A 16,730-nucleotide genomic window follows, 5' to 3' on the forward strand; every position below is an offset into this window, starting at 1 on the left:
AAGATGTTTTGAATTTAAATCCTATTCTACAATAAGTAAGTCAGTCCACCCAAGTAGGTGTCATCAGCACAAACAGACTTTGTATTAATTCAAGTGACTAATAGAAAAGTGTCTGTTTCATGTCTGGGAGACTTCAATTTGAATGGTCTATTTTCAGTTAATTTTAAAATACTGTCAACTACTGAGACAAAATGTATTACACAAAAGGAAAATGTGATATTAAAAAAAACTTACTTTATTTCTGGAATACTCTCTACATATCATGCTAGATTAAGTTAAAATATATTGAATCTTATTTTTGTCAGTCTAATCATTCTAAAGCAAGTGAAATCAATTAACTGATGAGTTTTTGGAAATTTTTACTGATTGTTTTTCTGTATTTGTTTCTGATTGTGGCAGGGAAGGAAGGCTGGCAATGTTTCCAAGCATTTCTGCTTAGAATATGAAACAAATGAAAAACAGTGTGGTAAAGTTATAAGTAGGACTCAGGCACCCTATGCATGTGCAATCAGGCACGATGCAAAATACATTAGATTAATAGTATCCTTTACTTCTTACATTAGTCCCATTAGGACTCAGGACTCTAATTAGCTTGTTTAGCTTATATTTCACATCAGAGGCTCTGCATATTCAGACTATAAAACCACTGTTGGATTAACTTACATATATCAGACATAACTTTAAAAATGTATGACTATTTTATTGTCCTCACTGTGGTGAATAATATTTAATACTTTTTTCCTACTTTTATCTGTGGCTTCATAAAACACACACCAAAAATCCATTCACTGTATTCTTCAAATTAGAGAAATAGCTTAATATATCTCCATTCTTAGGCACCCTTTGATTACACAAGGATTGATTTTTTCCTGCCATAATAAAAAAATCAGAAATGAAAAAATGTAAATAATTCACTAATTATAATCATCTGGATTTGGACAAGTGAAATCGATTTGATACTTTGTTAATTATTGATATTGAAATCTATAAAAAGTAAGGAAATTATAGTAGGGAGACCAAAGTTATTTACAAAGGATCATTTATTAAACACATTTTAAAAACAAAATACAAAGATTGTTGTCCTGCATGAATACATCACATATGAAAAAAATAATGTGTTTTTACCGAATTTAATTTGAAGATATTCAGAATTTTATTTTCTATCAACTTGAGCAATCAGTTTTGCTTTGCACCTTGTCTAACACTGTTGTCAATCAGGAAGAAATGTTTCCTTGTTAATTAAATCATATTCATACAGCTAATATTTTACAGATATAAAATAAGACAATGTCTGTCATACAAAGCTCTTTCTGCAAGGTAACTGATTTGCCTATGATCCTAATTTTTTTAAGCTATAAGATAGGAAGAATTCAGGAGCTAGGTAAGTTTTATAATAATGTATTAGCAGCAGTTGATAGTAAATGCAACATAAGATTTGTTTTGTCTGTGGTACAAGAATATGTCCTATCAGACTCTACTGTATTTTTCTCTACTTGAACACAGGTAAGCACATACTGATTGTCTCTGGGATGACAAAATGTATAAAAAAGACAAGAAGCTGGCTCTGGTTGTCATTGTGAGTGCCTATTTTCATCAGCTAATATGAATGCATTGCTAAATTAGTGAAGACAGGAAAATGACTTAAGGGTAATATATACAGAGTTAAAATACACTTTTTATCCACTTGAGTGATTTCAGGCACTGTGGCTGTTCAGGATAAAATGTTTCATGGTTTATTCTTGATAGCAATTTAATTTTCAGTGCAAGCAAAAGCAAATACCTGCCCACTGTAATACACATGACCTCACACATCTGGAATGTTCAATGCAAGTTCATCCTCGGCATCTTCACTTTGGAGGCATCTTGAATAAAAACGTTTCATAGTTTGCTCTTGATAGCAATTTAATTTTCAGTGCAAGCAAAAGCAAATACATACCTGCTCACTGCCATACACACGACCAAACACATCTGGAATATTCAAAGCAAGTTCACCTTCTCCATCTTCACTGTGGAAGCTCTTTAATAAGTGGCACTTTGTGTAAACCCTCTATAAATCATGAAAAACAGATTCGAGATGCCTGGATTTAGTAATATTAAACATCACTGCCATAGTCATCTCTCTGTGTAAACGATGTTTGGGTAAGGCTTGCCATCACAACATTTCTTTCCTGAGAATGGAGCTGGTCCTCTGTGTATATATCATAAGTGCGCATGCTCTGAGCTGTGGTCACTGTCGTGACTGTCTTCATTTGCTAGAGAGTCCCCTGTTTGCTGGAGGGTGGCTGCACCAATTCCCGACAGCTCTGATGGGAGAAGTGTTCCCTTTTTCACATTCACCAGTTCCTTTTCCCGAGCCGCAGCTCCTTGCTGCCCGCCCTTTACCCTCTTCCACTTCATCCGCCTGTTTTGGAACCAGACTTTCACCTTCAACCACGAAAGGGAACAAACAAACAGAAGAAAAAAGATAATTAAAATGACGTTTTTTTCTCCTTAGTGTCATCAATGAAAAGTAGCTCCTCAAAGGCTTATACAAAGACATCATGAAGGAGTGAAAAGAAAAATAAATCCACATTGAATTTAATCAGGTTGTACGTTCATCATAATAATTTTTAAACTTTCAAAAGGTGCATAAAAAGTACTGTATTTGTATTTTACAGCATACAGTGTAAAATATGGAACTAGACAAAAACTTTGTCATTTACTCAAAGTACTTGGGTCTATAAAGAGTTTCTGTGAATTGGAGCTAACATAATATTTGTATTGGTCAAATCCCCCTCACTCCTATGTTCTTCTTTGATTTGACATCTAGCTGTCATTTCCTGAACCAATTTAAAACATGTTCTGGGAGCTACTGATTAAGTGGCATCTGAAAGGCCATTCTCTGCCATTAGAGACCACTGCTGCTTTCACAAATCTTTATTTGACCATTCCACCTCACACTGAGCCCATCTTCTTTTGAACTATTCTTATTTTCTACCTTAATTCATTTATTTTACTTAGCAAATATTTGATCTAGTGATTTGTTTAAAATATTGTCACAATAAAAAATCTCAACATTTGTTAAATCACCAAGATTATATACTACATCATTTACATCAGCTTTGTACAGATATTTTCCTTTTAAAAGCTTCATCGAATTTGCCTAATACATTTAAATATATATATATATATAACACATACGTGTTTAAAAAAAAACAGCAAACAGACATTAAAGATCTATCCATTATCAGAACTAGAATATTATTGGCATTATTGCGTCTTGTTTAGGAGGAAATCTGTTTCTTGAACATTGCATTTCTCATAATTATAGCTTCTAGTAAGCTAAGTGTTCTTTTTACATTGTATTTCTCTGTCTACCCCACCTAAAAGTACCACAAGCCTGAATTTTGTGTATCATCTGCAAGTCTTCCTTAAAAAACAAATTTTTTTCATAACACGTAACATTAAAAATATACTCTTTAATTTTATTTGTTTGTTAGGTTTATCAATGGAATGTTCTTAAGTGCAGGCTTTTTGCCATATCTATGTTGATTCAAGAGACTGTATTTATTCATTTTTTATCATTGTACAACATTCCAAATTCTTTCAGTATAGCACGACAGAATGGATTTTCAAAAAGTCCACGGATATTTGAATTCTTTTTTTTTTTCTATATGTAATGCTGCTATAGATATTCCTGCATTTGTGTTCTGATAAGCATATCATGGGAACTTCCCCGGAGACCACAGTTATATGGCTGCTACTATCTACCTTCTCTCAATATATGCTGTTTCTTTTTCCTTTTCTTAGAGCATTTTTTGATGATTAGAAACTCTTAATATTAATATGTTTAAATTTATCTACTGTTTCTTTTATGAGTAGTGTTTTTGTGTTTTCTTTTTTTAAAAAAATCTATTTTCTGAGGCCACTAAGATATTCTATTGTGTCTTCTTCTAAGACTTTTAAAGGTTGCCTTGTCCAACACAATGGGACCCTTTCTCTGCAAATAAAATAACATAAAATAAAATAAAATAAAATAAGCTGGGTGGGATGGCACAGTGTCTGTAGTCCCAGTTTCTTGGGAGGCTAAGGTGGGAGGATTGCTTGAGCCCAAGAGGTTGAGGTTGCAGTGAGTGGTGGTTGTACCACTGCACTCCAGCCTGGGCGACAGAGCAAGATCCTGTCTCAAAAAGAAAAAAAAAAAAAAGTTTTCCTTTCGAATTGAAGTAGTTAATCAATGAAGTACTGATTTTAGTATATATAGTCTGAGGAATAGGCTTAAATTTACTTTATTTTAAATGGATAACATATTGCCTCAGTTCCAAACTCAGCTTTTTTCCAGTGATCACTGTTTCATCTGTGTTCATAAATCAAGCTTCCATACATGCATAGCTTTATTGCTATATTCTGTTCTGTTCCTATATTATTTTTTCTATAGCTGTGACAAAACCACATTATCTTATTAATTATAATTTTATAATAAACCTCTATATCTGCTAGGGATAGTTCTGTTTCATTCTTTTATATTAGGAATATTTTGAATATTCTCTATTTTCATTTTAGAAATAATCTCAATTTCTGTAAATAGTGCTATAGAGAGAGTGAAGAAAAATATATTAAATTTCCAAAGGCATTATTGTATCAGTGATCTCCAAATCACGATGCTCTATCAGCATGCTTTCACAGTGAAATATTCAAACTGAGATATTTCCCTATTCTGGATTTTTCTTGATCTCACTTTGAGCCATGGTTAAGTTCATGTATCATGTATTACCCAAACATATAGTAATTAATTTGACAATAAAAAATAAGAAAAAATAGTACAAAGATGATTCACTAAAAAGTAGTTGATGGGTGTTCACATATTATTATTACTTACTAAACAAAAGAATCAGTAATTGCCTTTTATTATAGACCTACTTAAGGATAGACAGTATTCTCATACAGTTTTCCAAATATTATTACCATTATTCTTATATTATATCTGAGAAAGTTGAGGTAAAGGTTAAGTGACTTACCTAAGATTACACAGAAAGAAAACCATGGTGCCAGGATTTAAACTTGAGGGCTGGGGTTTGTTTGATTCCAGATTCTGTTTTTTTGTTTGTTTGTTTGTTTTTTGGTTTTTGGTTCCTATTATATTTCAATCTCCTATTTTTAAAGCATTTGGAATAAAAAAATAAAGCATATAGAGTATGTGAATGCCATCCATATGATTACTATCATTCAGGTAATTCTCCCACTTGATATAATTAGGTTTGTAAATATGACACCATTTTTCTGTACTATAATTTAGGTAATTATACTACTGAGTTCAATTACCTTTGCAAGCTTGACATTGCATTTTTGCATTAGATCTATTGCACGTGAGTTGGGTTCTACTCTTGGCTTTACTTGTTCATTTTGTGTGAATTTGAGAAAATTTTACTTCTCTCTACCTCAATTTTCATATTTCTAATATTGGAATCATAAGCCTTTCAAGACTTCCTATAGGGATATTTTCTCATGGACAACTCCAGATGGAAGAAATACATATGCTATGATCATCATCATTGTTCCCAAGAGCTGAAACATTCAGTCTAAATAATCCTGGCAGAAAAAGAGGAGAAATATACTTTTTAAGATCTACATATATTTCCTTTTCTAGGAGAAGGGGTACAGTAATTATATAATATCAGTATAAAAACTGTTATGGGCAATTCTAAATAAGATAATTCTAAATGTAAGAGTATGATATTGATTTTAGATATATTATAGCTTATTTTGTGTTGTTTTCTATGTCTATCATGTGAAATTTTACCATTTCATTTTAAAAAATAGATTGAAAAAAGACTGAATAATTGCCAATAGTAGCTTCATGTATATACATAGGAATAGATATATACATATAACAATATGTGTTTGATTATATAGAGTAACTCTAATACCTTATATACTATTTCATTTAAAAACTAGATTATATATTTGATAGTGAAATTCCATGATATTGGCAAGGAAACAAAAAATAGCAACAAATACATAATGGGCATATCTTACAGAAAAGAGAAGGAAGAACATAGAACTCTAAAAGTCAATATGTTCAGATTTATTTTCAAATATGCTATAAAGTATTGGGGTGAATTAAAATAAGTGGAGAAGGATTTTTGGAAAAACACACATTTTTCTATTAGCATCACAGTATTAGCAAACCCCCCAACAAAATCTACAAATTTAATTCCAGATTATAAGTCAATATTGTCATTAATGTAGGATAGTAGTCAATTTATAAATAAAAGGACTTCATAGTATAATTTAGTATAATTTTATTAACCCAGCTTTATTGACTGTAATGAAAAAAAACTTTTTCTTTTAGTTTTTTCTTTTAAAGACAGCTAAATTATAGTCATCCAAATGCCTAAAATTTTATTTACTAAAAACTGTTTGAATTATTTTTATTAAAATTTATAAGCATATTTTATATAAAAAGATTAATTTATAAACTACATAGAGTGCAAGAATTCTCACATTTCTTTGGTGACTTGGGATCTCTATTCGTTCATTCATACATTTAAAAATATTACCAAATGTCCAGCAACCTGTACTGTGTTAGATCAAAGATGGGAGGTATTGAAGCACAAATAAAACATAGTCCCCGCCCTTAAGGTATTCACAGTCAAGACAATGAAGGAAATGTAAATGTAATTTATTTGGACATCACCTTACACCCTTTATCTTGTAAGTTCACAATACCTGTCCTTTTAGGTTTCACAATATATTACCAGACAAAATAAGTGACTTATGAATCTGTGTTGTTACACAATTTCCTAAGGTGTCCAGAGGCAAATAGATTAATAGAAAGTTGAATCCATGTAATGCCATAACTCATATTTATGTAATAACATAAGTGTCTGTGTTTTGAAGAAACAACCATAACACCAAACATCTGGATGAAAAGTAAATATTTCAGTGACATACCCAGATGCCTCTAAACATCTGGGATTTGTAGATTTAACATTCCAACTGTTTCCATTTTTATCTGGGCACTTGGAATATTGTAGACATTGTCTAATAAATATTTACTTATATCTTTGAGATGTGAAAACATGCAAAGGATAATTGTACAAATAAAATTTTCAGATTTAATCACATCCCTAGTGATTAAATTTGATCATGGCAGTGTATCTAGTAAATTCAAAAACTCACCGAAGTAATTCAGTAACAAAGTAGCTGAACTACTGATTTAGCAGTATTAGAATTAGAAGCAAGAATGCTTAAAAGTAAAGGTGAAAAATGGGGAAAAGAAAGCTTTTTTCACCCTTCCTGAATAGATAGATTTATATCTGATTAAGAGAAGGAATTCTTCAGCTATTTCCAAAAGTTTATCGGAGCCACGAATTGACTCTGTTGTTTCTACACAATTAAAGGGTGTTTATGTGTGTTGGTGAGGCTGTGGAGGGTTAGGATACACTTTGTAGCTAAAGGCTGAAGTCCTGTTTACAGAACTGCCTCTCACCTTTATCCACTGATTTAGCACATTGGGAATCATTTTCTCCTTAGTGGTCATCAAAAAAATGATAGCTATTTTGAAAATATTTGGCATTGGGCCATTTGATGATTTATGAGTAAAAAACAAAACATAATCCCTCTCATTTCCACCAATGGAGTATGATCTAGTTAGGTGGGATTTTCCATTTATCTTGGCAGAAGTATCATTAATTTAGTCTGTTTATTCCAGTAATCTTAACTAGTTTACAAGTCTGCAACATTGCACCTTTATTAGCTCTGTGAAAAAGATGTTTTGAAGTGAAAGGATCTCCCATTCTTTCTACATTTTGGCAGCCTTAACTCTATAAAAATGTCCATTTTACCACTTCTTTTATATGCTCCTGCAGCTGCTTTCTCTCATCTTCCCACTGTGAGATATTAAAAATCTGGTGGGAGTTTCCTCCAAGTTTATCTGGATGGAGAAAAAAACACCAAAATAAGCTTGTCCAACTTAAAAATACCTTGAAACTGGAGAGCCTTTATACTGAGTTCTCTGCAAATCATTCAGGGTGACTCTGACAATTGAAGATTATTTGCTGTTGATCTTGAAGGGTATATGAGAATATATTGTAAACTAGAAGCTGTTAAGTTAGAAGCTAGAGGATTTACTGGAGTGATCTGTAAGTGTTCGACAAACAACACTGCATAATTAAAATATTTGAAGCTCAGCTTCATTCTAGGTTCTGCATTTTTATTTAACATAATATAATTTTCTTTAACACTTGTGTGCTAACATGGAATTACTTTGCAGAATGAGCCTTTTTTTATTTTTATTTTTTTTCTTCTTTAGCCGGATGAAGTTCAAAGAGAATTACAGACTACCCTGACACTACATTATGGAAGATGCAAATGTAAGAGTGTGACATCTTTGTGTGATTCCATGACTATTCTTCAGAATGGAATTTGGAAATTCAAGTCCTGAGTGATATTTAAGGATTTAACATACCTTATGTTTTTCTAAAAGGAAACCTAATTATGATTGCAAATATTCATGACACATATATGATTCATTATAAAATTTGAGTTAGATATACTGATCGGTGATATAAGTAAGGTAGGGGTAGCCACAAATAACATCAGATATAACATACATATTTTATAAGCAATCATGTGCAATTTCCACATGACAATATGTCTAAAGACTAGTTCTGATTATAAAGTAAGTTTTCATGTAGGAGAAAATTATTTCTCAAAAACAATTCTTCTACAGGCCGGGTGCCATGGCTCAAGCCTGTAATCTCAGCACTTTGGGAGGCTGAGGCTGGTGGATCATGAGGTCAGGAGTTCAAGACCAGCCTGGCCAAGATGGTGAAACCCTGTCCTTACTAAAAATACAAAAAGTTAGCCAGGGATGATAGAAGGTGCCTGTAATTCCAGCTACCCAGGAGGCTGAGGAAGAGAATTGCTTGAATCCAAGAGGCAGATGTTGCAGTGAGCCAAGATTGCACCCCTGCACTCCAGCCTTGGTGACAGAGCGAGACTCCATCTCAAAAAACAAACAAACAAAAACAATTTTGTTATATAATTTAATATTTGTTTTTCCCTGTTTGCATGATATCTTTCTTTTGATGTAGATAGATAGATATATGTATAGTTAGAGGTATGGAGATGTGTATATATCTATATGTACACACACACACATATATATCTGTGTATATGTGTGTGTATGTGTTTGCATATGTGTATATTTACACTCACCCACATAAAATGAGCCTATAAGTCCTGTCTCTGCATTTGAATCTCAAAAGACCTTGACAATGTTAAGGAAACTATTTTATATTCAGATAATTTATTAAAGCTAAGGAAAATATTGAACAATATAAGGTTAGATGTAATAGTCCTTGGTGTATATGTTTATTTTACTGAATCTCGGGTTATTTTAACATGTGAAAAAAAAAGGTTTTAAAGAATGAATATGAAAAGACAACATATCTATAGTTAGATATTTTACACATGGAAATCCTAGGGAAGGATGTTATTTAAGATTATATAGGGTCAAGATACAGACTACATAGCTAAACATAGCATTTATGAGATTAATATAAAATCAAAATAATGGAATAGCTGTCCTGTGGTCTAAATATTTATGTCTCCCCCAAATTCTTTTCTTTTTTCTTTTTTTTTTTTTTTTGAGGTGGAGTCTCACTCTGTTGCCCAGCCTGGAGTGCAGTGGTGCGATCTCAGCTTACTGCAAGCTCTATCTCCCAGATTCACACCATTCTCCTGCCTCAGACTCCCAAGTAGCTGGAACTACAGGCACCCGCCACCATGCCTGGCTAATTTTTTTGTAGAGATGGGGTTTCACCGTGTTATCCAGGATGGTCTCGATCTCCTGACCTAGTGATCCGCCCACCTCAGACTCCCAAAGTGCTGGGATTACAGGTGTGAGCCACCGCACCCGGCCTCTCTCCCCCAAATTCTTATGTTAAGATCCTAACCCACAAGGTGATGGCATTAGGAAGTGGGGCCCTTGGAATGAGATTAGATCATAAGAACAGATCTAGCATTACTCAGATTAGTGCCCTTATTAAAGAGGTTCCAGAGAGCTACCTAGCCTCTTCAGCCATATCAAGGTAGAGTGGAAAGACGGAAGTCTATGAAGAAGTGTGTGCTCACCAGACACCAAATCTGCTGATGTCTTGAACTTGGACTTCCCATCCTCCAGAACTGTGAGAAATAAATGTGTGTTGTTTATAAGCCACCCAGTCTATGGCATTTTGTCACAGTGGCCCCAATAGACTACAAGCTGCATTGCAAATGTAGAAGATGGATTTTAAAGTGTTCTGATTGTAATTCTGTCAATAACTTTAAAAGCCCAACCTCCAGAAAATAAACTGAAAATATTTCACTGGGATGAGAGCCCTGGCATTTTGAAAGAATGTGCCATCTGACCTTCAAAAATAGCAAAGTTGATGATTGACACCATACTATATTTTTTCTGATAAATTCATCATAGTAAAATTTAGCCCGGAAAATACAAATACAACTTAAGGTAGAAACATAATTAAAGTATGCGATTTTTTTTTTTTTTTTTTTTTTTTTTTGATATGGAGTCTCACTCTGTTTCCCAGGCAGGAGTGCAGTGGTGCAATCTTGACTCACTGCAACTTCTGCCTCCTGGGTCTAAGTTTTTCTCCTGCCTCAGCCTCCTGTGTACCTAGGATTATAGGTGCCTGCCACCGTGCCTGGCTCATTTTTGTATTTTTAGTAGAGACGAGGTTTTACCATGTTGGCCAGGCTGGCCTTGAACTCCTGACCTCCAGTGACTGGCCTGTCTTGTCTTCTCAAAGTGCTGGGACAAGTACAGGCATGAGCCACCACTCCCAGCTTGATTGTTAATTGAAGATATTTTGTGCACAGATTCTCAGTTTAAGAAACTTAAGATAACATGTGTGCATAGAAATGTTGGAATGAAAGGGTGCAACCAGAAACATTATCCAACACAATTACATCATCCCTCTCCTATGACATTCTACATTCATAACAATTGTGAATACTTGTTCGACTTTTACCTCTTCTGTGAATTCTAACAGGTATTTCTTTAGCTTATTTTAAGAGGATTTTATTTCCAGCACTTAGCTCAACAAATATTTGTGTTACAAAAGGATTAATTCAACATGCTTTGCATAGCAAAGGTTTTTGCCACCTGGTTGATAATTCTGTTTTATAGTTTATGCTAGAAATTATTTCATATCCATTATGATATATAAATCTACATAGAAGAAAGAGCAGGTAGTTTTAATTTCCATTTTGTGCCTTGAGGAGATTGTTACTTACTTAAGAACACACAATTCTAATCGGCAAACCTTGGATTTTTATTCAGACTTTTTTCAAAACAATTACACTCTTTTTGAGTAACCCACGTAGGCCCTCTAAAGACTTAGTTTTGATTAGGAATTTAAATTCTGCATGCATACATCTTTTCACACTAACTTGCAAAACTATACATAGAGATTTATTAAATAAAAATATATTGTGCACAATAACAAATTTTCAATTCAGTGAAAACCAAATTATCTCTCATGTTCTTTGTTATTTTCCCCTTGTGATGCTGTGGTTAGATTATTTCAGGAACAAATTTCAATGAAGTGGTCTGTCCTATACTGACACTGAGTTTGGTCTTGTGGCTTGCTTTGGACAATGGGATATTAGAAAATATGACGTAAGAGGCCTGAAAAGCCCTTGCTTACTAGAGTTTCCCCCCTCAGTGCTCCTGGGAATGCTTCTATCACCATTGGAAGGATCCCAAGCTAGCCTATAAGAAGATGAAACCACAAGCAACAGAGACTAGCTGTCACAGCTGAGGCCCAACCATCTCTTTCTTAGTCAACCCACCAGCTGACTGGAGCTCCATGAGGATTCCATGTAGGGCCAGCAGTATTACTGTCTGACTAAGCCCAGTCAAAATCTCTAACTTACAAAATCTAAAGCAAATAAAACTTTAGTTATTATTTAAAGCCACTGAGATTTGGAGTTGTTACACGGCAAAGGGTAACTAACACAAAATTTTAAAAGAATCTTTCAAAAACCTTAAAATATTATGTATATCTATATATAATTCTTGCATGTAATTATTTACCAAACTTGTCAAGTCAGTTAGAAAGAAGAAATATCCAAGACAACTTCAACATTTTCAAACCAGATTTACAAAACTGCTTCTAAAAATAAATGATTCTGCTCCATGGTCAATGACAGATAACCCTAGAACATCCCCAAACTGGCAAGTACAGAATCTTGTTTTTTGTCTTGGCTGAGAGCACAGTACTGCAACCTGTCATTTCTACAGATTAGAAGCAAATCCTGGTTTCCTAGTTCCTTCATGTATTATATAAAACACGCTTGCATTTCCTAGAGTTCACCGTCTCTATATAAAAACATTACTGTGTAATTCTCCCTCCACATACACCTTTTTATTTTCCTGTTCCCTGTTTAAAAAAATAATAATAAAATAAAGGCCTGATGATGTAGATTTTGGATCCTGCTTTCCAGCATGCCAAATGTTGAATACATAGAGGGAATTTTGTATGTGAAGTCCAAGGGAAGGAAAATGCTGTGCTCCATAACATAAGTACTAGTCATAATATGTAATAAAATATAAACTGCCAATAAATAAAACCACAGAAAAGTGTTCCTCTGCATATTTCTACTACCCATAAATAACCTACCAAAGCTGAAATGTAAAAATTAACAGAAGGAAAGCAGATTATTTAAGAAATTGGATAAAATAACTTGCTCTAGTAAGACATGCATTCATTTGTCCACACCCTGTTGATATTTCTTTGGTTCCAATGGGATCCTGGAGGAGGTACACACAGTGAAAGAGGAAATGAGACTCTAGCCCTAAGAGTGCCAATCATAACTGCGCTGTCCATAAAGATGTTTGCATTTGCCTTTCAGGAATGTTTTTGTAAAGATTAGCAACTGTTAACCGGCAGTAGGCTAGATTCTCCTCGAGATCTGCACAAGGAGTTCACTGGGAAGACTATTAGAACAAATCATTTGTCATTAAAAAAATGCAAGAAAGGGACCTGAAAAGCAATTAATTTAAAAATATTATTTAGGCCTCATTAATTGGAGTCCAAAAACATTAATAATTTCAAAGTATTCTCTACGTGGATAGCAGATTTTTCAATATCTGAGAGCAATACAATTTCAAAAATATTTTGGGTAATGGGGCAGAAATATTTATCAATGATCTATGTGACCTTGCCTTTCATCATTTTCCAGCCATCTTGCACCTAAGCTGCACCATTTGACTATTCTAGACATTAGTGTGTAAATAGAAGTGACATGGGTAATTTCCAGGTGAAAACATTCAAAGGTCAGTGCATAAACTTCCAGTTCTTTCTTATTTCTTGTAGTTACCATGGACACCACATGTTGAGATGCTAAAGAGTCAGAATGGGTCTGTGAGTGATTATCTGGAATGCTGGACATGTAGAGTTTGTATGGAGAGTGAGTAAGTAATGAACATTTTTGTGTTATGCCACTGAGGTTTACGGGTGAATGTGTTACTGCAGCATGACATACCCTATCCTGAGCAATACAGAAAACTAATCTGGAATTACCAACTTTCTCATATGCTAAATAAGGAGATTTTAGCATATAAGCATACACAATTCCTCACTGTATGCCATCATTATGTAAAAGAAATAATATTTTAAAACCAAAAAATACAGAAGGATCTTAATCATAGGAGGATTCTTTCTTAAACTCAGTAAGTATGGTTTTCTTTTAAATATCATTATATTATTTTTAATTTTGTCATTTTGCTGGCAAAATTTTATCATGGAATAGTATATCTATCTTCCAAATGGTATTGAAGAATTCTGGATCTAGGTATTTCAAATATGGCAAAGAAGACTGTGGACCCAGAGCAATTAAAAAAGATCATATAATGACAATGTCCAGCTTTACCTGTCTTTCAGTGAGATCCAGATTCACTGCTATCTCGTATCGCCTCAGTCTGGTGAGATAATTATGATGGGCAAATTCTGCTTCAAGTTCTCTGATTTGCTCTTTGGTAAATGCTGTCCTTTCTTTCCTGGGTTTGCTGTTGACTTCTGACTTGTAATTTCCTTCCTGGGAGTCTGAAAAAAAAGGGATACAGAATTGGTAATAACTCATTTATTCAAACACATGCAATCATATCATTCACAATTATTGAGTTACTACTTTTCCAGGTTCTGCACAAGACATGGAACAAATATAGATCAAAGACAGTAAGACTGATGGCAACTCAACAGGGGGAGATGTGTTTCTTATTTTTCTCATCTTCCTTCAGGTAACTCACAACCTAATTGGGAAAGCATGTAATTTTCCTCTTATAAAATATTAACAAAACTTCTAACGGCTTGTAATATGATTTTAAGATAAACCAAAACCTCTCTAGAAAACAATTTTAGATATGAAGTTTTGTTTCATAAGTTGTTGAGCATACGTACTTGAGGTCTAAGTAACATTGAACATAGTAATCCTTTAAAAAGTGGCATCTAATATATGAGTATTTGAGAAATTCAAACATTCAGCAACTGGACCATAAAAAATTTTATGCTCAGACTGAGCATATGTAGAAGTATGTGTGTACTTATTGGCCTTTTTATCTGTATTTAAGTAAAATTCTTGAGGGCAATAGCAATGTTCTTTTATTTTATATAATGCTTAGTCCAACATGGAATCTATAAATGAAATTGTGTTCATATGACTTAAACGATGAATAGAGTTTTTCAATTGTTTTTCATTACATATGAGATAAACATGAGATGTACAACACGTACCATCAGTGATCCACAACATTAAATCTTATAATGCAGTGTAAAATACCAATAACAATTTTGAGCATATCATTCCATTTTTCCTCTTAAGGTTTCAAGACATAATTAACGTATAGAATTTCTTTCACCCTCATAGTACACCTGAAATGTAGGTCAGAAGATATTCTTAATGTACAAAAAAACAGAATGTGAATCAATAGCAAACACACACGCCAAGTAAAAAGTAATCATACCCAGCTATAGTAACTTATGGCAAATTTATCCTCAGTGAAATATCAACATAATCAAGATAAAGGAGCACATTAATGCTCTCCTGAAAATTATTTCTGGTATCTAATTATTGTTGCACATGTACAAACAAGCTGTGATATCTTTAAAAAGTATGAATACAATTAACTCTTCTAGGAGCCCAAATGATACAAAATTGATGTAGAAAGATCATCATTAACCAAAGGTTTCAAAGAGTGACATTTTAATTGTTTTTTTTAATTGACAAATGTAATATTGCATGGCTTATACAGGATCTTTTTATATTATGGGTTTTTTTTTTTTGTGCAATGATGCTTAAATATGCTAAGAAGTACAAAAATGAATTTTTTAGTGTTCTACTTCTTTCTATCTGCCTGAGGGATGTTTAACTGAACTAAAGAGAACCTGCATAATGGAAATTCACTAGACAAGGCACTTTAATGTAAACACTTTTATTTTGATTCTTAGAAGTATCTAAGTGAGCCAGATGTAAGGTTTTCTAGGTCTAGTAGCAGCAGCAGCAGCAATAAGTTGCCTCAACAACTTGGCACACTGGCCATTACTTATCCTCTGATGGATCACAGAGTGTTTCACTCACTAGTGCACTGGCACTATCTAAAGCTCTTCATTCACTGACCACATTTCTGGGCTTGTCACTTACCCCTGTATCAGCTAGCTTCTCACCTTAGCAGGGCACGTGGGGCTTTATCCAGCACAAAAGTAGTTTGTGACATGTCATGCACAGGTTGACTGCACTTTATAGAAAGCCACTGGGACCGGGTAAGTGACATAAGAGATGATGTGTGTGCTCTCAGGTAGGCCATGTTTACATGGTACCAACTTACCTGACTGTGAGGATGGAAACTGCAGTCTATCATCCAATTTTCTCCAGCTACAGATATGTCAACATCCACACTGGTGGAGCATTTAGCTATTCTGGCATTGCATGAACAACATTTCCAAATGATTGATTTTTTTTTTAACTTTTCCGTGGGCTGTTCTTGCAGCTTACAAACTGCTACAGTACAGAATATTCATATAAAAAAATCCTCTCACAAGCATCCATGTTCTCAGGTGAATTGAAACAACTTTTGCCAGTTTGAATCCCTGCTTTGCCTAAAATCTGTGGCTGATTATTTTTTATGTGGAGACAATGCTCTTTTCCTTTCACTCTGGAAACTGAGAGTAAAGCCAGCACATTTCTTCTCATGAGCAATTCAATTTGAATGATTCATGGTTAGTACATTCCCTTATGTAAGCATGAATGAACAAATTCAAATTCAGGAAAGCCTTTGACTTGTATTTATTTGAGTTTCTTTGAAAGTGATCTTCTTTAACTTTTGTGATATTCAAAAGTACTTCATAAATACCACACAGTAACACAAAGCAAAACACAAAACACGGGCCAGTGCTCAGAAGAACACTCACAGGTAATGGGTCTATATACGCACTCTTTGAAACTAGAAATATACAACAGGAGGTTTATACAGCCAGTGACTGGATTTAAACTGAAATCTGGCTGTAATTCAATATTTAAATCTGTAAATTATTTACTGAATGCCTGAATACCAAACCAAAAATTGCTCACAAAGTGAAATCCAATGACTAAAATGAAGTACGTTGTGCACACTCATATTTATAACCACATAAGGAACCATTAAATTGTAATTAAATTACATTAAATTAGATGACAGATAGTGGATG

General features: G+C 33.7%; 1 protein-coding gene across 1 annotated transcript in view; it reads right to left on the minus strand.

Annotated features, from left to right (window-relative positions):
- Window positions 1–1,022: 1,022 nt before the first annotated feature.
- Window positions 1,023–16,730, minus strand: part of MEOX2 (mesenchyme homeobox 2) — a 74,374-nt gene continuing 58,666 nt past the window's right edge. The window contains exons 2-3 of the mRNA XM_010370777.2: window positions 13,921–14,093; window positions 1,023–2,424 (exon numbers count right to left, since the gene is read on the minus strand). Of these exons, the coding sequence (XP_010369079.1) occupies window positions 2,200–2,424; window positions 13,921–14,093 (398 nt within the window). The 3' untranslated portion in view covers window positions 1,023–2,199. The remainder of the gene's footprint in view (window positions 2,425–13,920; window positions 14,094–16,730) is intronic.

The sequence above is a fragment of the Rhinopithecus roxellana genome, chromosome 6 (assembly GCF_007565055.1).
Source record: "Rhinopithecus roxellana isolate Shanxi Qingling chromosome 6, ASM756505v1, whole genome shotgun sequence".
Classification (NCBI taxonomy): domain Eukaryota; kingdom Metazoa; phylum Chordata; class Mammalia; order Primates; family Cercopithecidae; genus Rhinopithecus; species Rhinopithecus roxellana.